This window comes from Pipistrellus kuhlii, unplaced genomic scaffold (assembly GCF_014108245.1).
Source record: "Pipistrellus kuhlii isolate mPipKuh1 unplaced genomic scaffold, mPipKuh1.p scaffold_m20_p_1, whole genome shotgun sequence".
Lineage (NCBI taxonomy): Eukaryota > Metazoa > Chordata > Mammalia > Chiroptera > Vespertilionidae > Pipistrellus > Pipistrellus kuhlii.
Window position 1 is genome coordinate 12,144,128 of NW_023425404.1, and position 23,659 is coordinate 12,167,786.

Consider the following 23,659-nt stretch of genomic DNA (forward strand, 5'->3'; position numbering starts at 1 on the left):
CCCCTTCTTCCCTCTTTGTACACATTGTCTACACACGATTGGTTTGTTTTCTCTAAGTCCTAGATTTCCCCATGTTAAATATGTAAGCATCTAAGTTCCTATCTCAGATACTTTGTCATTAGTCTATTATTTCCATTCTTTAATGGTAAATTCTTTTTTTAAAATATATTTTATTGATTTTTTACAGAGAGGAAGGGAAAGAGATAGAGAGCTAGAAACATCGAGAGAGAAACATCGAGCAGTTGCCTCTTGCACATCCCCTTACCAGGGATATGCCCGCAACCAATGTACATGCCCTTGACCGGATTCGAACCCGGGACCTTTCAGTCCGCAGACCAACGCTCTACCACTGAGCCAAACAGGTTTCGGTTTTAATGGTAAATTCTTTTATTGAATGACCTTAATTCTAATTCAGTCTAGAAATAGTCCAATCCAGCCCAGAAATGCACATTTTTGCTATAACGAACTTTTACTAGTAGGCTTTTGAAGAAAAGGTGGATTTAACCAACAATTCTTCCAGAATCAACTTGAGTCAATTTCCCAATATTAGCATTTATAAATCATTCATCATGGTGGTGGTATTTTGTCTTTTTTTTAGTTGTCAGTCCATGCAATTCTGAATCCCCCAGGAGTCAGACACACACCACAATTTCTAGCCTATATAAATGCTATACTCAAATAAGTACTTTAATTTTTTTTTAATCCTCAAAGATATGTTTTTATTGATTTCTAGAGAGAAAGGGGGAAGGAAGGAAAGAGAGAAAAAGAGAGAGAAGAGAAGCATCAATTGGTTGCCTGACTGAACCCACACCCCAGATATATGCCCTGACCAGGAACTGAACCCAAAACTTTTTGGTGTATGGGACAATGAGCCACCCACCCAGGGCCCAAATAAGAACTTAAATTCATTGGAATTTGTGGCTTAAAATGCTTTTACTTCAGTAATCCTAAACTGAAGTTGCCAGGTTTAAGAAATAAATATATAGGATGCCCTGTTAAATTTAAATTTCAGATAAACAAAGAATTTCTAGTATGTCTCATACAGTATTTGGGACACACTTAAATTATTTACTGTTCATCTGAAATTCAAAATTTAACTGGGTATCCTGCACTTTATCTGATAATTCAACCTAAAAGAAAATCCCCGAGTATTATCTATTCCAACAAAGGGACCAGTTTCTGCTATGTGTGAGACCAGAGGCGATTTACTCCATAAGGTAAGTAAAGCAACATACATATCCTTAAAAGATTCAGTCACTAAATGATCACAGAACCTTGAAATGTCTGTAGGAATGTGGAGGCTATTTTTCAAGTGATTATGGTATCAGTGGGAGTTGGGTCTGTTTTCTGAGTGATGGGCTTTTGATTTTGTGAATCTGAATTCTGAGTATGTAAGAGGGATAGAGGGGATAAATGGTGATGTAAAAAAATAAAATAAAATTTTAAAAATAAATAAAATAAAGAATTCTGTGTGATAAGAAAATCTATCTGCCCTGGCACATGGGAATTGGAGCATGAGCTGCACAGAAAATAAGAGTAAGTCAACTAGCACATTCAGGAAGGGTGAGATGAAGATGAGAATTTCATTTGCCTTTCTCATCATCTCTGGCCTAGTGATGTGTTCACGCTATTTTACCTGTGACTCTGATTCAAAACACAAGCAAATAGGACTTGCTTTAAAATGAAGCTTTTATACACAGTTATACATATATATACAAGCAGCTCTGAAGACCAAATAACTCACATTTTGGAACCTTGGAGGCTCTACAAATTACACTGGGTTTCAACTACTAGTCATTAAACCTTAGGTAACAGCATCTAGAGCCTTGGCCTTAGAATTGTGCAGAAGAAATGAAGTCAAGAGTCAAGATTGCTTCACATTCTGAAAAAAAAAAAAATAGTGGCGAAACACAACACTCCTGGATTGTGGGAAATAAAATTGTGGGAGGGACATGATTGGAAGGAAACCACTAAAATTCCACTCATTCCAGGTTCCTCAAATTGGTACCAATGGCAGCCACCTCTGGGTCACCTGTCCTCTCATCAAAGCTTGACGGAGAAGGAAGAGCCACAGGAGCAGCCTTTCTCCGCCTGAGGGTTGTTCAGCACTTGAAATGAGCTCCGGATCAGCTCTTGGCAGAAGTCCACGTGGGCCCCTTTCACGAAGGCCAAGCTATCAGAGTCAACCACCACTCGTGCCCCACCCTGTTCAAATACCCTGGGAGAAAAAAATAAACAAACACACACACACACAGACACACACACACACACACACACACACACACACACAGGAGAAAAGCATTAATGACTATCATAAACACCAAAAACATGACACTCTGAGTCCTGATGTGAGAGGGATGCATTCTCGGTTTTCTGAAATAGAGGAAGCATTCCTTATTGCCTCCAAAAGGTGCTGATTTTGAGGCAAAAAGATTCAATGGAAATGACTACTGGGAAATGTTTAGAAATTTAGACCTGGCATCTAATCCAACCTGAACTACCCAATGGACCCAGGAAGGCCAATCTTCCTCCTATAACTTGGTTCTTTTGAAACAAGACAAAACATCTTCACTTGTCTCCCACCCCGGTGTGGGAAAGGTGGTGTTACGCGTCTTGAGCAAACTTTTTACATTTGGAATAAAAGTGTATCTGAAACTAGGCTCACGTTTATCCCTCCTATACACCCCTTCCCTTCCTCCTTGCCTGTCGTCGGGGTTGATCACTGTATCCAGTGAAAATCTGTACTGGAATCCGGAGCATCCACCTCCCTCCACCTCCAGCCTGAGGAATTCTGCCCCTTGGGTGATTTCCAGGAGCCTCTGAAATGCAGGGAGAGGGGATCAGGAATGCCAGGCAACCGGAGACAAAAGGGTGGGCCACGGGGAGGCCCCCAGGCCGGGTCCCGCCGCCCCGCTCACCTGGACGCAGCTGTTGGTGAGGTGGATCTGCCCTTCGCCAGCCTCGGGGCTGGAGGACGACGCTTCCCGAGGCACCGGAGGTCGGGCGGACGCCGCGAAGAACCTGCCACGAGGGAGGATGATGAGCCCACGAGCAGAGGGACACCTGGCGACCCCCACCTGGACAGCGTCCCCCCAAACCTGGCAACAACGCCCACAGCACTATCCTCACAACAAACCCGACGACCTCCACCAGGACAGCCTCGCGCCCCACCCTCACCTCCCCCCCGAGGACCTTCGTTTCCGTTTAGTCCTGGGAGTCACAAACCCGAACACACTCCCCCAGTGTCCTTTTGGACTTGGTACCTGCTCCTCCACCAGGGGGTGGCCGCTCGCAGGGCCGCCGCCGTTAGGGACAAGCCCCTGGCGGCCGCCATCTTCCTCAGCAAGCCCCGCCCCTCGCGTCTCCCCAATCCCCGCCTCCTCCAGAGCCTCGGAGGCGGAGCCCACAGAGACCCCGCCTTCGAGAGCGCCTATTGGGTGGTGCTAGAAGAGGAGATATTTCATTGGCTAGGAGCGCTCCCAACTGCGGAAGCGAGACTGCACCGACCGAGCCGGGAACGGAAGAGAGAGGCGGGGCGGAGATGTATCCCAGTCCTCTGGGCGGCAGAGCGGCCAGTGTGGGCGGAGCCCGACCGAGGCCTGGGCCCAGCAGCCGGGGGCGGGGCGTGGGCGTGGGCGTGGGCGTGGGCGGGCCGAGGCCTTGTTTGCGGGTGTCGGGTCGCCGGATAGAGCTCCTCCCCGAGCCCCGCCCCAGCTGGTTTATCTTGTGATTCCGGCGGCCGCTTCTTCCTTCCTCGGCGCTTGGAAGTCCCTGAGCAGCGATGTGTTACTTGGCCGCCGCCGCGTTCCTGCTCCTGGCGCTCAGCCCCTCCGCCCTGGCAGAGCCGGTGCGCTTCAAGGACTGCGGTGAGTCCCGGACCCGCCGCAGGTGCCGCGCTCTCGCCGGCGGGAGCCTCCTCCGCCGGAACCGCGCGCCGAGAGCCCAGCGACGTGGGGCGGGTCCGCGTCGGCGGCCGGGCTCAGCCTCGGACCCCTCTGCGGGTGGGTCGGGTCGGGTCGGGGAGAAGGTGCCATCCTCGAGGAAACGCGGCCTCTCACGGCGATGTCTCTGTCCTCGGAACGCGTGCGGGGAGTCCCTGGACGCCCCTGGCCATGGGTGGACCTCCTGCTGGAGTTTCCCAAAGTTTGTAGGGCCGAGGGCTGGAGGTCCATGGACAGCGCGGCGGGGAGGGGAGCGGCGCAGAACTTTTTAGTTTTGCCTCGAACTGTGGGTGACCTCTCCCTTCCCACTCACTGTGTTTACTTTTCTCTTTTAACCCAGCTTTTGCTGACAAGTCAAAAATCAGTTCTCCTTTTCACGATGAATTCCGTTAGCGTTTCCTGGGGGCTGTGGAATGGTGTCATTTCTTCCTGCCTATGGATCTCGTGTTTCTGGCCGCAGCGTGTGACACTGTGGTTGGAGTCCTGTTGGGAAGTAAAAGGGGAGCCCGGGTGTAGAAGTTGTGAGTTCGTTCAGTCAGGTCTGTAGAGGCAATTGCTCCTGCTGAGCTTTTCTGAGGTGAAGAGATATATAATGATGAATGAAAGGCACGAAACTGATTTTATATAATTTGTGAGCTGGGAGGAAACTTGGAGATCATATATAGTCAGTCATTGAATTCCAGAGATGGTAGGAAACTTAACCAAAGTAACAGAGTAGAATGGGGAACCAGGATAAGTTTGCTCCTGTATATCCAGTTCTCAAGTAATAGTAAATATTAATAAAGACTTGTTGGAAAAGTAAATGAGGGGATACTCTTTCCACTGTCATCAAAATGCATGTTGATGCAAAAGCAAAATGCAAAAGCAAAGTTGGGGGTTAGGGGAGAGATTGATTAAGGAATAGACTGCTAATAGAACGAGGATACTAACACTTGAAAGGCAGGTTACTAACTTGCCCTCCATTAAATTTAGGGGCCAGTTTGGAGGAAGACGCTGTGTTCAACCCTCATAACCTGTTTTCTAGATGAGGAAAGGTACATTCTATGTACCTTGCCCACATTCTCACAACTAGTGAGCAGTAAGAAACCAGTGTGTGTTTTTGAGCCACTTTAGGTTTCAGTGGTAACCTTGGGGAGGGGGGGGGGGGATTAAATCCGAACATTGTTCTACTCCTTTGAAAAAAGCAGGTGTATACCTATGGCAAGAACTTCTTCAGTCCCCAAGCCGACACTCTATCCATTGAGCCAAACCGGTTTCGGCGGCAAGAACTTCTTAAGGGAAGGAGGGTTTCCATTACAGATTTTCAATTTACTTTTGAATTGGGAAATACAATGTGAAAACTCTAGTGCCCACATCAAAAGTTTTTTGAGTTCGACTGTATGGCTTCTTTTCCCTGGAGTGGCATCTCCTCAAGTGAGAAATAGAGCCAAGCAAAAGAGTTTTGCAATTTTTGCAGGTTAGGACCACGGAGTTTGTTCTATTGACATTGGAAGTGCAAGAACCTCTTGTCGGCTGAAAAAGTGGATGAAGGAGCTACAAGTATTATCCTTTACTCAGTTCCTTCTACATCATGTGACTCAGCCTTGAAAGAAGCAGGCAGAAAAGCCAAATTCAGAAAGCTTTGGTATAAGCACTGGTTTTCAATAGGTTGTTGATTAAAGTTCTGGATCTCCCCCCTTTACCACATTCCCCCATCTATGGAGATTATGAGAGAGTGGAACAGAGTGCTTAGAGAAGAGAATTCTTGAGGGTAGAGTTTGAGAACTTGGCCATGATGGGGAAGCAAGCTGGGGATGAGGTACTAGCTGGAGCAGAGTTGGTCAGTATGATGACTGTTACACCCAAGAGCAGACTCAGGCTGAGAAAGCAGAGGCCACCCACCTGAGCTGCTCAGTTCCTATCCTACAGGACGGCGCTAACCTGGTGACTGTAAAGCAGATAACATGCTCTTAGCCTTCAGTTTGCTTTCTGTCTTCATGCCTTCTACTTTAGAGACAGAGTGTTCCATCTCCTGGATCCATAATTTCCACCCACAAAGTATATTTGAGATGAGATGCCCACCTTGTGTGGCAAAAGGGAACATGCTAATCCACCTAGGAGCAGCTATTCTAGATTAAATGTATGGACTGAATGCTGCTATGATTAAAATAATTAGTAAAAAAAATTATACAGTAGCTTCCCTTTATCCATGGGAAATAGGTTTTAAGAACTCCAGTGGATTTCTGAAACCATGGATAGCACCGAACCCTATGCAAGGTGGGAAAAACTAGGTTTGCAGGTGTTCATATAGGAAATAATACAATAATTTATAAATAGTAATACAAGAATAAACTGTGTTTTGTGTACCTACAACCGGAAACCTACTTTTGTTCCTCCTTCCCCCCGTATATGCCATTTTTTTTCCTATACATAGTAGTACATACCTTTTCACATAAAGGAAGCGCTATACAGCTTCTCTTTGGCATATATGAATATATGAATTGCCAGCATCACTACTCTTGTCCTTTGGGGACCATCTCATTATTAAGTAAAGTGAGGGTGACTTGAACACAAGCCCTGTAATACGGGGACATTCAGATGCTAAGTGCCTGGCTAAACAAAGGGGTGAGTCATGTCCTGGGTGACACATGCTATTCTCAATTTAAAACTTATGAATTGTTTCTTTCTGGGATTTTCCATTTAATCTTTTTGGACCACAGTTAACCTTGAGTAACTGAAACCGCAGAAGGAGAACCGTGGATAAAGGGAACATACTGCATAGCATGACTATGTTCCCACAGTAAGTAATGGAGCCATTGTTGAGATTGGTAAGATTTCAAACCCAGACATCAGGTCTCAGTCTACCTCTCAGCAGTGGTGGCTGAATTGCAGAGCTTGCCCTTAGCTGGTACAGGCAGTGTTAACAGGCAGTTCACTTGCATTCTCTCCCACTCAGCTGTCCAGTATTGGGGCCTGAATGAGATGATGGGATTTTTAACGACTTGTACCTAACCGTTTCTGATCAAACATTTATGGTGAACAAACAGCACTTGCGTCCTTTTTCAGACTGAATTTTTTTTTTTAAAGGATGCATACCTTGCTCCCAAAATACTTACTTTGAAGAACACAGGTTTCCAAAGTGGAGTGTACACATCTGTATATTGCAGATGAATGCTTAAAGTTCTTACTGGTGGGCGTATACAAAGTTTGGAGATCACTAATTTAAAGAGATACCAATACTGGATTGAAAGATGGTGAGGGAGGGCAGTTTGGAAGCAGCCAGTGTCAAGATTCCAAATGGAAGCAGTAGTGCTGGGACTTGAGCCATCACTTGTATGTTATGTGTGTTGTGTTAAAATACTGTGCGCGGTTGGGCTGCCTCGGGGGGGGGGGGGGGACGGACAGGGAGGGGGCGTGTGATTTTTCATGGTATAGACCTGGTTACAGAGCAGTGGAGTGGCTACTGGTATATAAACTTAATAATTTCCTTAATTCCCCTTCACGCATCAAATATGAGTGGCTCCCTGGAGATCATTGGTGGTCATGTAAGAAAGAGCATCTTCACATTAGGTAGGGACAGCCTATGTGCTTTATTTTTTCTCCTTTTTCAACTTATTTTTCTTCTTTTGCAGGTTCCGGAGTTGGAGTTATAAAGGAAGTGAATGTGATCCCATGCCCCGTTCAGCCCTGCCATCTGCAGAAAGGACATTCTTATGCGGTCAATGTCACCTTCACCAGTAGTGAGTAAAAGTGGCTCCTACCTTCAACTTCATCTTAAACATAACACCAGTCTTAAGTATTAGAATGAGCATGGGGATTGGGGAGGGGAATTGCAGTCAAGAATTCTGTGATGCCGTGCCCGGGCTGATCGGCAGACCCTGAACGGTGGGTGAAGAATTACTCTAACACACGCTTCTGTGAAAGGGAGGGCTAAGGTACTACTTGGCTATCACCTGTTCGCCCGCCTCCTTTGGCTTTTATTGTCATAACAGCTTGAACTAAAATTAGTCTCTAGATACAGTAAGTAGATAAGAATCTGTGAGAAAGTATGTGCTTCTGTAAGGTTGAGTCCTTAAAAACTAAACATAGAGATTCTAGCAAAACACCCCGGGAGATCAGACTTGTTTGGAAAAGTCAAGGTAAGAGCTGCCACCTTCGGCAAGGTCCCCTCAGAGAATCCTCCTTACAGACATTCCAACCAAATCCCGTGCTTCCCCACACTGTGACCTCCTCTCCCCCTTCCAGCCTGTGTATGGCTAGGATTCGCTATATCCTTAGACATCCTTCTCATACGTGGTTCCCATACGCCTGTTTCCCAAACTCCAGACTCCTTCAAAGCAAAGAAATTTCCATGTGTTCACAGGTGAGAGAAGGCAGCTTGGCACTCTGTGCCCTATTTCGGATAATGTTGCGCAGTAGACTTTTATGGAAATGACAGCTCTGTTTAGTTACAGAGTGCAGAGTATTAGTACAGACCCCGATTCTGTAGACTTTGGAACTCCTCCAAATGTTATTTTAGACAATATACCTTCTAGCTGTTAAGTGTGTGTTCTTCCTCAGAATACAAGACTAATTAATACTTAGGTTTAGGGAACTCGCTGGGGACCCAAGAAGCAATCAAGAAATCTGAGAAATTGCTTCAACTTCAAGAAATATTGAAACCTGTTGCTTTCTGGTACCACATTCATCACCTTCAGATTTCCAGGAATCTAGATAACTGCATAATCTTTATTTCTAGGAAGGTATCTACCCTGAATCCTTCTTTTATTTTCTATTCTTTGGAACTAGATTAGACAGTCTAATAAGAACTATCAAAGCACACTTTCCCTTTGCACGGAAGACTGGAGAATGGGTCTTCCCGGCTGAGCTGAAGGAGCAGACCAGAGCAGACTGGCAGGAAGCAGAGCAAAGCAGACATTGAGGTGCAGAGCAGAGCTGACTAGCACCCAGAAAGCAGAGCCAATACTCGCGATCTCCAGAATGACCTAACAGCTCATAATTCTGGTTGCCCTTATTTTATTATATTTATTCCACCTACCCATCTTTTTATGTGGAAGGTAGAACTTAGCAAGAAATGCACCTCTTTCTAATCTTACCCAGTTTCTAAAGGGTTACCTCTTTTTCTACTGCTACAGTGCATGGTGTGTATATAGATTCTGTATTCCTTCTTTCTGCATCGCCTCCTATTTTATTCTGAATTTCTAATGGACTCCTTTGTGTGGGAGTATTTGAGAATTCAGAGGCCAGTCTCCTAAAACTCTTCAGAATACATAATCCACTTTGACAGAAGCTGATGGAAATAGTAAATAGAAAGTTAACGGCCAAAATTCAATTACTTTATTGAATGAGATTATTATTTTCCCAGTAGCTCTGATTCTCCTGAGAAACTATGAAAGGCAGGGAGGGGCAAGGTTGGATAAAGAGCAAAGAAAACAATTCTCTGTGTTTTTTGCACTGACACCCTTTTTTGTTGTTGTTGCATAATTCAGTAATTTTTCAAGTTTTGCAGTGAATGCTTGCTCTGCATTCACAGAGGTACAAAGCATAACTACAAAGAGAAATAGGCCCTAGGAATGAAGAGCTGCAAACATTATGATTTGCTATCATAGCAATGCTGTTGCTTGAGAATATATCTGAATTTTTATTTAGAGTTTAGAAATAGGCTGTTTCTATCACTATTCTCTTTTTTCTTCTCAGGTACTCAGTCTCAAGGGAGCAAAGCTGTGGTACATGGCATCGTGATGGGCGTCCCCATTGCCTTTGCCATTCCTGAGCCTGACGGTTGTAAGAGTGGAGTCACCTGCCCCATTGAAAAAAACAAGACTTACAACTACATAGCCAAACTGCCCGTGAAGAGTGCGTACCCCTCAGTAAGTGGCCTTGTTGTTGAGGACACTGGAGATAGATAGCTTGGGGTGGGCAAGGGGGGTCAGGAAGAAAAGAGTGGAGTTGAATCCTACTCTGAAGGAAAAGTGCCTGCGGGAAGGAGATAAGTTGGAGTGTTAGGAATCACGAGATGCTCAGATATTTTTTAGTGCCCCTTTATTCTTTGTCTATAGTCTAATGGATAGCCATTTTTATACACAATATTTCATTGGACCACCCTTTGTAGAGATAGTATTATCCCTTTTTTACAGATGAAGAAATTTGAGGCTCCAGTATTATGCAATATGAACAGAGTCCACTCTGCAAAGAAATATTACAGCTTAGACTTAGAGCCAAGTCTTGTGATTTCAAAACCTGTAAAGTGTCAAAAGATTTTAGCCAGATATCAAGTAATTCAAGATTTCAAGTTGTCATAGCATTATCATCAGAAAATCTAGGTTTCTTCATTAATCTGTTAACAAGAGAGAAGTAGCTTGTTAGGTCCATAGGAGAGAAGTAGCTTTTTCCACTCTTCTTTCTGCCTTCTTTCTAACCCTAACCCTAGCCCTTTACCTACCTTCACCTCTGACTCCCCTGCTATGCCTACTTTTTCTTCTACTAAACATTCATAAGATAGAGCCTGCTAGAATGGACCTGTATTAAAAATATTTATCTTGAAAAGAATGGAGGAAGTAAAGGGATTACTTTTTTTCCAATCAAATAGAACCCAGGAGCAATCTGGCCATTTATTTTCTAGAAATGGCAAGTAATTAAGAACATCCTAAAAAGTCTCTAATGTAGGGAGTCCATGTGTAAGGCAGTGTTTTTCAACCTTTTTTGGGCAAAGGCACACTTGTTTCATGAAAAAAATCACAAGGCACACCACCATTAGAAAATGTTAAAAAAAATTTAACTCTGTGCCTATATTGACTATATATAAAGTAATTCTCTTGAATAGGAATCAAATAAACACAAAGAAAGTATTTTATAATTACTTTATTATGAAATATTAAGTAAACAAAATAGTGAAAAATTATAAAATTCTTGTCTGCACCTACGGCACACCAGGCAACATCTCGCGGCACACTAACAGCGGTTGAAAAACGCTGGTGTAAGGGATCTCAGAGACCCTACAGGTTTATAGATTAATATGCAAAGTAGCCTTATAATTGTGGGTGTTTCAGAGCCTCAGTTATTTATACAGAGTATCTAGTTAGGGTCTGATACATAGTAGGCACTTTCTATGTGGTAGTTATTAAGGGAATTAAATTTATTTGAAAAACAGCTTAAGCTATGTTAATGTAAGCACTAAGGGAAACAGTAGTTAATGTGTACTTGTTCTTAAAAAACTTACAAACCAAGTTTAGAGAAACCTGGGTATCACTGTCATTCAAATGTTTTGTAAAGAAGCAGTTGAGTACAAAAGAGAGGTAAAAACAAGAAAGCTAATGTCCATATAAGAAAGGACTGGCTAACTGTCAGTAATTTATTAAGAACTAAAAAAAAAAAACTAGAAGGGACAGCTTATAGCATGAGTATAGCAAGCCAAGGCAGAGATCTCTAATGAGATATAAAATAAAAATGTAGTTTAAGCCTTGGCCGCTGTGGCTCTTTTGGTTGGAGCTTCATCCTGTACACCAAAAGGTCTCGGGTTCAATCTCCAGTCAGGGTACGTGTGGGAGACAACCAATCAGTGTTTCTCACTCTCTCTCTGGACCCTCCTTATTCCAACAGCATAAAACACTCTCTCTCTCTCTCTCTCTCTCTCTCTCTCTCTCTCTCTCTCTCCCCCCCCCCCTCCCTCCCTCCCTCCCTCCCTCTCTTTACCCCCCTCTCTCTCCCCCTTTTTCTCTAAAATCAATTTTTTAAAAAGCAGTTTAGAGAATTTAACTGAAACCATATGCTATAAGGGTTGTTGTTCCTGAAATTATTCATATGACAGTAAACTTCTTTGGACATCCTTTCTGCTTTGATAGCTTAATAAGTAAAGCTATCATTAAGTAATTTCCTTATACTTAATGATCTCTGCTCTTCATGGTTACAGTTGGAAAAAGCTGAATCAGATTGCCAAATACAAGAGAAATTGTCTAAGTGTAAAATTTATTTTTTATGTAAACCTTCATTTATGGAAAAAAGGCTTTAGAAATTATATTTGATAAGTTAACTAGGTTTAAGTTATCTAAAGTTTAAATACACAGGCTGTGTCCACTTCCCAAACAGCTTTCCTGATGCTATGACTTAAGAAAAAATGCACGAGGAATTAGGCAGTTGTTTTACTGTACTCCTAGGATTCATAGTTAAACCATGCTGATTGAGATGAGATCCTAGTTTCATTTTCCCCAATTCTTCTCTTTCTCCAGATAAAACTGGTGGTGAAGTGGGAACTTCGGGATGACAAAGACCAGAGTCTCTTCTGCTGGGAAATCCCAGTACAGCTTGAAAACTAGAGCTAGTTGATGCCAGTATGTCTGTCTGGGGATGAGAGCATGAGTGGAGGGAGGAGAGGAGAAAGCAAGTCTAACCTAAATCAGTGCCAAAAGAGGAAAGGAATTTCTAAACTACTGTTTATGCCTCTCAGCCTCCAACTGTATCTCAGACACTGTTTCCGGAGAGCTTAGAACTGCTGCCCTGGTAATATATTTTGTAAAAGGGTTGAAGGAGAGAAGAGAGTGTAGGGGTTAATTGTCTTCAGTGTTTTATGCTGTTGGAATAAGGAGGGTCCAGCGGAGTGAGGTTCTTAGGGATAGTATTAGATAACCTGCCCTGGGGTTATTGGCCCTTGTAGCTGGGGACAGGTTCCAACCACATTCCTCTAGCTGGGGTGTTACATTTCCAAGTGCCTCATTGAGTTCAGTGCATCACTGAGTCAGCCTCAAGCCTGCTGACTCTTGACAGCGCCTCCAGCTCCACTGCCTCAACAATAATGACTTGGTCTCCAGTGGCATCCCTCGTTTCAGCAGAGAGGGAGGTGGTCTGCGATGGAAACTCAACTCGGGGGGTGACTGGTTCTCCGTGGTTATTGCATTTCTCCTTTTGTCTTAGGTGGTTTTCATTAAATTCAACACTTGATTAGCAGATGTTTGGTTTTTGGTGTGGTTTTTTTTGGACATTAATTTGACTTCTTTGTGCACCTGGAAATGTCCCTTGGAATAAATAAAAGCTTGGCAGTCTTCTGCATTTGTGCTTAGGTCACCTGCTTCCTTCAGAGTATTTCCCCAGACACGTGGAAGGTGGATACTCAGGCCCATGGTCCCAGAGAGCAGTAAAGACACAGCTCTCAGAAACTGCCATTTGCCCCCTTCTTGCCCAGTTAGACCTCACCTATCTACTAGTATTTTGTAGAAAATGACCTTGTTCTGCTTTATTTGCATAATCTTATACCACCAAGTGGTATAAGCCGTGAAAGCCAACATCATCTAGTTGAATAACAACATCTGAAAGGTCGAGGGAACTGAATTGAAGCGGGAGGGGGTGGTGAGGAGTTTGGTTGCAAGTTGGCGTGAAGCGTAGTAGTTTTTTGGGAACCTTCTTCCACGAGGTAAGCCTGGAAGCTTAAAAATGACACGTGAAGTTGCAAGTAATGGCTACATTAATTAAATCTTGTTATTTCCTGCTTTTGAAGTACAAGTGTAATCATGGGAACATAGATTTTGCTGCCTGTTTTAATCAGTGTACTGCCAGTCAGCTTGTAGCCATCACGGGGAGCACCTGCTAGTCACAGTGAGTTGAGTAATGTGGACCTTGAAAGGCTTACCTGTTTATGGTTAGGGTGTTTGTACAGCAAATAAGTCATTTGGTCCAGTTCTTTTCACCCCACTCATTTCACTTGGGATCTCTTTGGCTGATGAGTTTCCCAGGAAAGCCACCAGGGGACAGCCAGGGATCGGGAATAAAGTTATCAACAGCCAAGATATTCTAGTTAACTCCTGGAGCCATTCAACCACTGTCCTCTGTGGCTAAGACCTTTTGTTTTGTTTTGTTTTGTTTTATGGGGTTTTATTTATTTATTTTTTTTAATATATTTTATTGATTTTTTTTTGCCCCCCTCCCTCCCTACCACACATCCCCTCCCTCCCCAGAGTTTTGTGTCCATTGGTTGTACTTATATGCATGTATAAAAGTCCTTCGGTTCATCTATTATCTCCCCCAGATCTTCCTCCCCTCCCCGCTGTAATTTGACAGTCTACTTGTTGATATACTGTCTCTATATCTATCTTTTGGTTCATCAGTTTATAATGCTCTTTATTATCCACAAATGAGTGAGGCTAAGACCTTTTGTGTATCCCATCACATGGTGACCAGAGGGACAGCCCACGCTCCTTCCCCATGACAAACCCTGGGTATGTCAGACTTGTAAGAATTCCAAAGGGATTCTGTGGTCACCGGCTTCAGAATGTGAGTAGCTGGATCCTGGCTTCCCCAATTAAAAAGACCACCAGTGCGATCTTTATAAATTCCTGTGCTCTCAAGTGCTTCAGTCTCTTACCTGTTAAATAGGGATAATTACAATAGGGCTCTGAGGATTAGATGAAAGGATGCATGTAAAACATGTAGAATGATCCCTGGCACATAGCACAGACTTAGTACCTGTTAGCAGTTACTCTGGGAGACAGGCATTGCTCTTCCCCTAGAAACATCAGGAATGTCAAATTCAGTCTACTGTGTGGTATGTCACCTTGGAAAGATGAGGCTGTCCTCTGTGCACGGAACTCTGTGAGGGGCCCAGGAAAGCTCAGTTCTCGGGCGTGTCTGCTCTCTTTCCCGTCCCCAGGAGACTCTTCATGTCATTGAGCTCCTTTGAGGCTAAAAGCTACCTGCCCTGCACTTCATACTCCCACCTTCATCTGGGACGCGACAGAAGAATAGTTCCGCTAACCAGGACCCTTCAGTCAGAGCTTATACCTGCTTACCGGCCAATGTGAGGCCATGTGGATCCAGCAGCGGTGAGCTAGTTAGTGCTCCTGCGGGGGGATTAGTTTGAAAGGTCATCTTCAGTACGGATTGTTCACAGGTGCCCCCGGAGTCATTAAAACATGGAGAAGCACTGAATCTCAGGCTGTATAAAAAAGGTCATGTTCTTTCCAGCGAGAGTCTCATACTTTTCTCGTCCACTGAGCAAGCCACGGAGGCTTAAACATCTCTCCTGTATGAATTCCAGACTCTAATCATTAAAACATAATAATAATAAATGAGAGGCACCCCTGCTGACGGAGTAAAGGGAGCACAATACTTAGTATCCCCAGTTTGGTGGAGTGCTAGGTGGGAGGCCTGGCATTTAGTCACATCAGGCCAATAAAAAGCAAAAAGCATGGAATCATTTCCAGTCCTTGGTTTTGAAATCTCAGTTGACTTCTAAAAGGAAACAAATTCATCTTAATGATGCTTTGCAAAGGTTGATAAAACAGTCTGTTCTCTGAGAACACCCACAATGTAGGCGGGGGGGGGGGGGGGGGGGGGGCTGGACACAGGTGCGGTTCAGGCTCAGGGAAGATGATCTGGAAATAGCCATTCACATCAGATAATCCAAAAAGCCAGTGTTGCTTACGTGACGGGGGTGGTTATGAGGACAGGGTTGTGGTACACAGGAAGAAACTGACCCAGAGGAAAGCGTTATGTGTGAGAAATGTCACCATCATAATAGTCATCTTAGACAAGTGGTTTTCCCACGAGCCCTTTGGAGAAAACACAGAACAGGAACTAGGGTTTTGGGTGTTTAAAGACCTGGGATACTCAGTTTAGGGGTTTGTGTGTGTGTGTGTGTGTGTGTGTGTGTGTGTGTGTGATGGGATGGGCAGTGGTGTGTGACCTGAGTTTGAAAGTGGCACTGGATCTCCACAGAAGCTGCCTTAAAGAATCGTTAGACAAGTTGAGTCATTTTGGGTGGTTGTATCTTTTTCTTTCTAAGAAGAGAATCTCCTGGCCTATCCCTTGAATTCTAAACTGAATCCTATTCATTTACAGCTGTCAGTTGACTAGCAACTAAATGGTCTGGGTGTTGGTTGCCATGGAAACAGTTAAAAGTCCCATTGCTATGGGAACCTACCATGCTCTCGATATCAGGGGTTTGGTTCCAAAAAAAGTGGAGGGGAAGGCAGAGGGTGGAGCTCAGAAGATGGGCTGTGTAGTTGGCCGGTCGGTCCCAGAAGAGAGTGAAGCAGTGTGGTGAGCCTCGCCAGCCCCCTACGCATGCTGCAGAAGAGCAGGGACTTGTTCCCCTTTCTGTGGCATTCCCCACCTGTCGTCTGCTCACTGCCACAAGGAAGCCACAGAGCTCAGATGTTTGCTATCCCAAACGGAGAGTAAGGGCAGGAGATCCTGGGGTGCTCCTAGCATGCCCGTGCTGCTCCTCCTCATCTGCTTACGCTCCGAGAGGAAACGTCTTGGTTCCTCTCTGCGTGGCAGCCTGTTCTCCACACATCGTGTGTCTCAGATGGGCAGCCGGGAGGTGAAAGAGTCCACTTAGCTTTGACCTCCAGTGGGTCAGGCTGATAAGGAGCCTGGCAGACAAAATGGATGGCTGCTGGCCTTGAACATGGCAGAGATGCTGGGGCTTCCAGGGGAAGATGCAGAAGGACAGGCAGGCTACAGTAGTCTCTGTTTGCAGCTCTCAAACCCCGGCTCACCCACATGCCTCTACCACAAAAGGGGGTGCTGCAAATGGCATAAATATGAAAGACAGGTTTGACAGGGGCTCTCAGAGGATGCACACAATAACTGGAAGATTCTTTTCTGGGTTTTGCAATCAAGGGAAATAGCTGTCATCCGTGCTGAGTGGTGAGATGACCTGCTGAAACAAAGAGAAAGCATTCTAGTTTTCTCCACACTGAAGAGATTGGGCTAGATAACCTCAAGAGCTGCTGTCAGAGCTAATAGCTTCTGATTCGTTGAGACTGTCAACAAAAGAACACCCAGCCTATAGGAAAGTTTTATTCGAGTTGATTTGAACCAAATTTTAAGGACATGCCCAGAAGCAAGATGTCAAAGGATGGAGAAAATGCTCCCCAAATAGCAAGTTTTTACAGCTTATTTTATATATTTGCAGCTTATTTTATACATTAGAGTTGAAGGAGAAAATGTAAGGAAGGTTACAGGAAATCCATTGGTGGTAGGTTAAGGAAGCAAAGTGGGGAAAATCTGTAAAATTGGATAAAAAACAAAATGGAGAAACACCTGCTTCATTCACATCAGTGGGTATAGGATAGTTAACATTTATAGCACATGAAGATGGTATGTGGGGAACAAGATAACAATGCGGCCTTGTGCTTTTGCATTGAGGGGTCTAGAAAAGAAAATTACTCGGACATTTCAAAGGCAGGTTATCTTATATGCATAAGAGCAATGGACAGAGCTCAGTTACGATGAAAACTGGCCTTTGCTAAGGAAGCGATAGGCCTGGGGCATGACTACCTGCCATAGTCTGCCCAGTCAGGAGTTTAGGATCAGACCATCCATGTGGTTTTTTGGTCATTGGGCTTGTCAGGTATCCCAGATAGTGCCCAGGTTTGCGACCTAGTCCCTTTTTCATTAAGGAAGACACTGAAGGGAAGTGTGGACACCAGGGGCAAGCAAACACAGACTAACCATACCTGTCAGAAGAAAGAAAATCCCTGGAGTCCAGGCGGACTTTCACCTAGCTCACCCATGGGACTCTCACCTGATTCTCCAGAATTCTGAAATCTACAGTCTTGAATTTCTCTGCTAATCATGCCTTCTCTTGCCTGGAGTTGTTGGTCTCTGGCCCTCCCAGGCAGCTTAGAGTCTAGGAGCCTGGCACGAGAGAGAAAGAAAGAGAGAGAGAGAGAGAGAGAGAGAGAGAGAGAGAGAGAGAGAGAGAGAGAGAGATCTGCCACCCAGAATTTGGACTGCTCCATAGGCAACTGAGCTTTGCCCCAGCGCCTGTGGGGAAGTTTTCACTGTCAGATCACAGTAGTTGTTTATAGATTTCTGTAACATTTCAATTTTTCAATCTAAGCACGCTTTGTATCCCACCTCCAGCTGTTTCTAGCTGATTAACTTTGGATGAGTTATTTAACAACTCTTGGTTTTTGTGTGATAAGTACTATTAAGAACTAGTCTTTATTTAACTTCTTAAGTCCTCAATTTTCTCAGCTGAAAAATAGGATAAGGGTACCCACCTCGGGGTGGTTTAATGATGACCTGAGGTGGTATACGCAAAGTGCTAGTGCAGTGTCTGACTCTAATAAGCACCTGATTATTATTATCCTCCTAGATAGGAAAAGAAGGCTGCAGCCATGGAAACTGCTCAGTGGCCCAGAATCATAGGCCTTTGCCATGGATTTGTCTCCCAGACTTAATCCCAGGTGCCTTTCAAGACTGTAGCCACCCTGACGGCCCTCCCTGTGGTTGGCCTTCGTTGAGGTGGACTCTAATCCTCTCTTTATGACATTTAACCACATTCATGTTCATGTATAATTTTGTGTGTTAGCTCACCTTCCTTCTACACTGTAAACATATTAAAAATAATAGAGACTGCCCTTGCATCTTTAAGTAAATGCCCAGAATTCAGCACTCAACAGTTGTTTAGTGAATTCTTCCAATATGAAAAAACGTCATGATTCCTGAGGTTTTGTATCTGACCCTATAGCAACCTTGGTGTCCAAAGGGACAGGAAGCTACCCGTTGATTTGGATTCGTTCTTGTGGCGAAGGGCACATAGTGCCCTATCCTCGCCGGCAGCTCTAGAGCAGGACTTGAGCTCACATCTTGTAGAAGCCAGCTGTCATCTATGTCTAGGTCTCATTGACAACACTAGCTTGTCTCCAGCCTGCAGGCTCCCTGGCCCTGGCATCAGGAGGAAATGGCTCCCCCTCCCTCCTGGCTGCTGTCTGTCTCCAGTTCAGTTCAACAAGCCTCCCGCTGCCCAGCTGCTCTTGGCTGCCCCTGTCTGGGTCATGGCTCTGTAGCTGCATATCATTATATCAGCTTCCCTCTGAGAGGGTGACAGAAAGCAGATTTGGCTTACCCAACTCTCTCCCCTCTCTGGGATGCTGAATCTCTGCAGCCCCTGGCAGAACCCCCTCAGCTTCCCACCAGAGCTTTCTCAGCAGGAACAAGGTCCAAGGAACTATCCAGAGCATCTACCGACTGTGGCCACTGAGAACCATCTTCTTGCAAGGTGGGTACCAGGGGAAATGCCGGGTAGGAAACAAAGGCATTGCATGAATGTAGGAGAAAAGCCTCTAGGCCTGACTGATTTGCCCTGACCTTGGATGAATCATTTAACCACTTTTAGTTAAATACCTCATAGAAGTGTCACAGGAACAAAAGGAAATGACGGGTGTGTGCGCCTGTAGCTTGGAAAAACAAAGGCTACTCACAGTCAGAATTTCCATATCAGAGGCTAGCAGAGAAGATTGGCAGACAGTTCATCCTTTGGATTTTCCAGCTTTGTTCCTGTTGACTTGATGAACTGAACACACCCACAGAGAAAAAAAAAACAAACACACACACAAGAGGGTAGGGAAATATGGGGGAGATAAGAGATCAACCCAAGGACTTGTATGCATGCATATAAGCATAACCAATAGATGAAAAACTCTGAGGAGGGAGGGCATGTATGGGAGTGGGGGGGGCCGCAATGGTAAGATATGTACACATATAATACTTTAATGAAGAAAACACACACACACACACACACACACACACACACACACACACACGAAAAGCAAGGTCTTCAGTTTGATCCCTATAAGAACAAGTTTAAGATTTGGCCACAAAACAGATGTCTAATGCAGCTGTTAGTCCTGAGAGTGTAGAAGGCTTAGGCAACTGCTCACTTCTATTATCCTGCCACCATGGAGTCTAGTTAAATTTATACGGGTGGGACTCTATATATCCCCTTCAGACAAGACTTACTGAGCATCTAGTATGTGCCAGGCACTGTGCTGAGCCCCGGGATGAAAATATGAGTAAGGCAATCTCCCTGACTTCAAGCAGCTCCGAGTCTAGTGGGAGAGACAAGCCTCAAACCATCCCTGGGATATGGTGGGACACCGCCACGACAGTCACATGTGCAGAATCCCGTGGCCGCCCGAAGGCGGAGCGCTGCGGGCGATTTGTCATGGAAGGGGCAGAGCCAGGGCAGGGGCTTCTGCTGGCAGCATGACCGGAAATGGAGATATGTAACACTGTCCTAGTCTACGGCCATACCACCCTGAACGTGCCTGATCTCGTCTAACACTGTCCTAGATCTTTATTCATCCATCACTTATGATTCTTTCGTTCATTCCCTGACCTTTGTCTTCTGAGATTTGGGGGGGAATATTTACTGTAGTGAATTTCCCTCCTCCTGAACTATTGATCTTGGTTCATTTGGTTTTTTTTCTTTTTTACTTCTTCTGTTTGTTTGTTTATTTAAATATATTTTTATTGATTTGAGAGAGATAAAGGAAATGAGAGAGAGAGAGAGAAAGAGAGAGAGAGAGAGAGAGAGAGAGAGAGAGAGAGAGAGAGAGAATAAGAGTGAGAGAGAGAGAGAAAAACATCACTTAGTTGCCTCCCATATGCACTCTGACTGGGGATCAAACCCGCAACCCGGGCTTGTGCCCTGACCAGAATTGAACTGGTGACCTTTCAGGTGCACGGGACAGTGGTCAACCAACTGAGTCACACCAGCCAGGGCTTAGTTAATTTGTTTTTACTTAAAGTTCCTCCTGCTTCATTTTCTGTGGAAGTAAGTACGCATATTTGGTTATGTCCTGACTATGCACCCAGTATATATATAAATATCCAGCTAAAATTATCTCTTTGGATTTTAGAGTTCTGGCCCCCACCTACCCAGCCCATCTGACCCACTTCTCCTTTCCCTGTCTGTGCTCTAGCCACACTGGTCTCCTTTCAGTTCCTAAAGTTGGTTGTGCTCCCTCCCCACCAATCACGGGACTCTTACAACATACTGTTTCCTCTGCTTGGAATGCTCCCCCCTCACTTAGTTAACTCTCTTTTTAAAACATATTTTTATTGATTTCAGAGAAGAAGGGAGAGGGAGAGATAGAAACATCAATGATGAGAGAGAATCATTCATTGGCTGCCTCCTGCACACCCCCTTACTGGGGATCGATCCCACAACCTGGGCATGTGCTCTGACCAGGAATTGAACATGTAACCTCCGGTTCATGGGTCAACACTCAACCACTGAGCCACACCAGCCAGCATTAACTTTCATTTCGTTACCTCCTACTCAACTTACACATTTCTTTGGAAATGTCTCTTCTTTGGGAAAGCAGTCCCTGACCACCTCGGCCAGATCAGAGCAAGTGCTTGGCTCTATATTCTCATAGCCTCCTCCTATTCTCTCCCTTCCTTGAACAATTCAGAATTCCATGTGATAAAATTATTTGATTAATGTCTGTCTCTCCAGGAATTTGTACTCACCATTAGGGTAGAAAACATTTCTACTTTGCTCATCACTGTATTCCCAGTGTCTAACCACTCTTAGTTTAAGGAAAAGGTGTCCAATAAATATTTTTGAATGAGTTAATGAATTAATTAATGGAATGATTAATGACTACTTGCCTTGGGCCTAAATGTGTCCAAAACTAAAAACAATACCAAACATAAAAACAAGGACAAGAACTAAACAGGGAGCCTCCCCTAATAGAGGCACAAAAAGAAGGTAGGCCTGCCTCATGTGACTCAGTGATTGAGTTGTTGACCTATGAACCAGGAGGTCACAATTCGATTTCTGGTCAGGGCACACGCCGAAGTTTCAGGTTCCATCCCCAGTGAGGAGCATGCAGAAAGCAGCCAACCAATAAATTGAGTTTCTCTCATCATTGATGTTTCTACCTCTCTCTCCCTCTTTCTTCCTCTCTGAAATGTGTATATATATATATATATATATATATATATATATATATATATATATATTATATATATATATATTATATGTAATATATATATAATATATATATTTTTTTTTATTTTTTTTAAGAAAGTAGACTGTGCAAGATGTCCAGGACTAGGAGGCTCCTGGCTTGAAGGAGTGGAGGGCCAAGGAAGAAAATATTGAGAGACCAAAGCTGCCTGGCAAGGTCAGACCTAAGAGGTGCCCTGAAAGGAGGGAGAATTGATAAATAAGTACAGAGTATCTGTTACCCGGCTTGTCCTTCAGAGGTATTTGTGTCCCTTGGATATGGGTATTAGATAATGTGCAGGGATACAAAACTACAAGATATAACTGTCCTATTTCCTACTGTTGTAACCGGACAACCAAGGGGTCCAGGCTGCCTGTCACCTCTTGAGCCAAGGTTCAAAGTAGAGACAAGGTTGAATTATATGTGAGCATTTATTCCAATAATGCCAGCACTATGAGAGAACAGAAGGTCTTCCACAAAAGTCTGTTCTACCTCTCCCCATAAACCAGCTGCTTATATTGGATAAAAAGGCAAAGATTACATGGGAAAGTAAGAATTACAGGCATAGAGAAGACATAAGAAAGCCCACGAGACATATAAAAACATGCTCAAAGTCACTAGTCATTTGAGAGATGCAAATCAAAACGACAATGCAGTACCATCTCACACCTGTTAGAATGGCTACCATCAACAAATCAACAAATGACAAGTGCTGGCGAGGATGCAGAGAAAAAGGAACCCTCGTGCACTGCTGGTGGGAATACAGACTGGTGCAACCACTGTGGAGAACAATATGGAGTTTCCTCAGAAAACTAAAAATGGAACTCCCATTTGACCCAGTGATCCCACTTCTAGGAATATATCCCAAGAAACTAGAAACGCCAATCAGAAAGGACATATGCATCCCTATGTTCATAGCAGCATAATTCACCATAGTTAAAATTTGGAAACAGCCTAAGTGCCCATCAGAAGATGAGTGGATTAAAAAACTATGGTATATCTACACAATGGAATACGATGCTGCGGTAAAAAAGAAGGAATTCTTTCCATTTGCAACAGCATGGATGGAACTGGAGAGCATTACGCTAGGCAAAATAAGCCAATCAGAGAAAGATAAATATCACCTTATCTCATTCATTTGTAGAATATAATAATCAACATAAACTGATAAACAAAAACAGATCCAGAGACAGAAAAGTACTGATTAGAGTCCAGGGGTCCTCAAACTTTTTAAGTGGGGGCCAGATCACGGTCCCTCAGAGAGCTGGAGGGCCGGACTATATGAACTACTAATTCCTACTGTAACACCTCGGCTGCGCTCACTGCCCAAAAAACCTGGCGGGCCGGATCAGACTCCTCTGCGGGTCGCATGTGGCCCGCGGGCCGTAGTTTGAAGTCGCCTGGTAGACCATCAAACTTCAAAGGGAAGGTTGGGGAGGGTAGGAGTAAGGGGGAGAGATCAACCAAAGGACTTGAATGCATGCATATAAGCCTAACCAATGGACATAGACACCGGGGGATAAGGGCATGAGTGGAGAGAGTCGGAGAGGGGTGGAGGCTAAGGACACATATGTAATACCTTAATAAAGAAAAAATAAAAATAAATAAAATGCAAATTGAAACAAAAAACAGGAAAATGGTTTTACAAAAAAGAAAGAGAAAAAGAAAAGAAAGGAAAAAAAGAAAGAAAAGAAAAGAAAGAAAGAAAGAAAGAAAGAAAGAAAGAAGGAAAGAAAAGAAAAGAAGGAAGGAAGGAAGGAAGGAAGGAAGGAAGGAAGGAAGGAAGAAAGAAAGAAAGAAAGAAAGAAAGAAAGGGAATTATAGACATGAGAAAGTAGATAGGATATAATGGTTATAGGCAATAGAGCTGGGGCTTGCAAAGGGTGGGTACCTCCAGGACAAGATTGTTTCAGCCAGGAGGTTGTAAATCTTTCCATAATGATGGGCAGTTTTTAGGAAAGGAGAATGGACTGCATTCCGATGTTAGCTCCCATGTCC

The 23,659-nt window shown here is 44.2% G+C and overlaps 2 protein-coding genes across 2 annotated transcripts; one reads left to right on the plus strand and one right to left on the minus strand.

Annotated features, from left to right (window-relative positions):
- Window positions 1-1,671: 1,671 nt before the first annotated feature.
- ISCA2 (iron-sulfur cluster assembly 2) lies at window positions 1,672-3,388 on the minus strand. The gene is made up of 4 exons (XM_036431428.1): window positions 3,264-3,388; window positions 2,919-3,021; window positions 2,704-2,819; window positions 1,672-2,218 (listed from the first exon to the last, which is right to left on the minus strand). The coding sequence occupies exons 1-4, from the start codon at window positions 3,332-3,334 to the stop codon at window positions 2,044-2,046; spliced, it is 465 nt and encodes a 154-aa protein (XP_036287321.1). The 5' UTR covers window positions 3,335-3,388; the 3' UTR covers window positions 1,672-2,043.
- A 286-nt stretch (window positions 3,389-3,674) lies between these two features.
- On the plus strand, window positions 3,675-12,862 carry NPC2 (NPC intracellular cholesterol transporter 2). The gene is made up of 4 exons (XM_036431442.2): window positions 3,675-3,866; window positions 7,553-7,660; window positions 9,618-9,790; window positions 12,146-12,862. The coding sequence occupies exons 1-4, from the start codon at window positions 3,782-3,784 to the stop codon at window positions 12,230-12,232; spliced, it is 453 nt and encodes a 150-aa protein (XP_036287335.1). The 5' UTR covers window positions 3,675-3,781; the 3' UTR covers window positions 12,233-12,862.
- The last annotated feature ends 10,797 nt before the right edge of the window (window positions 12,863-23,659 follow it).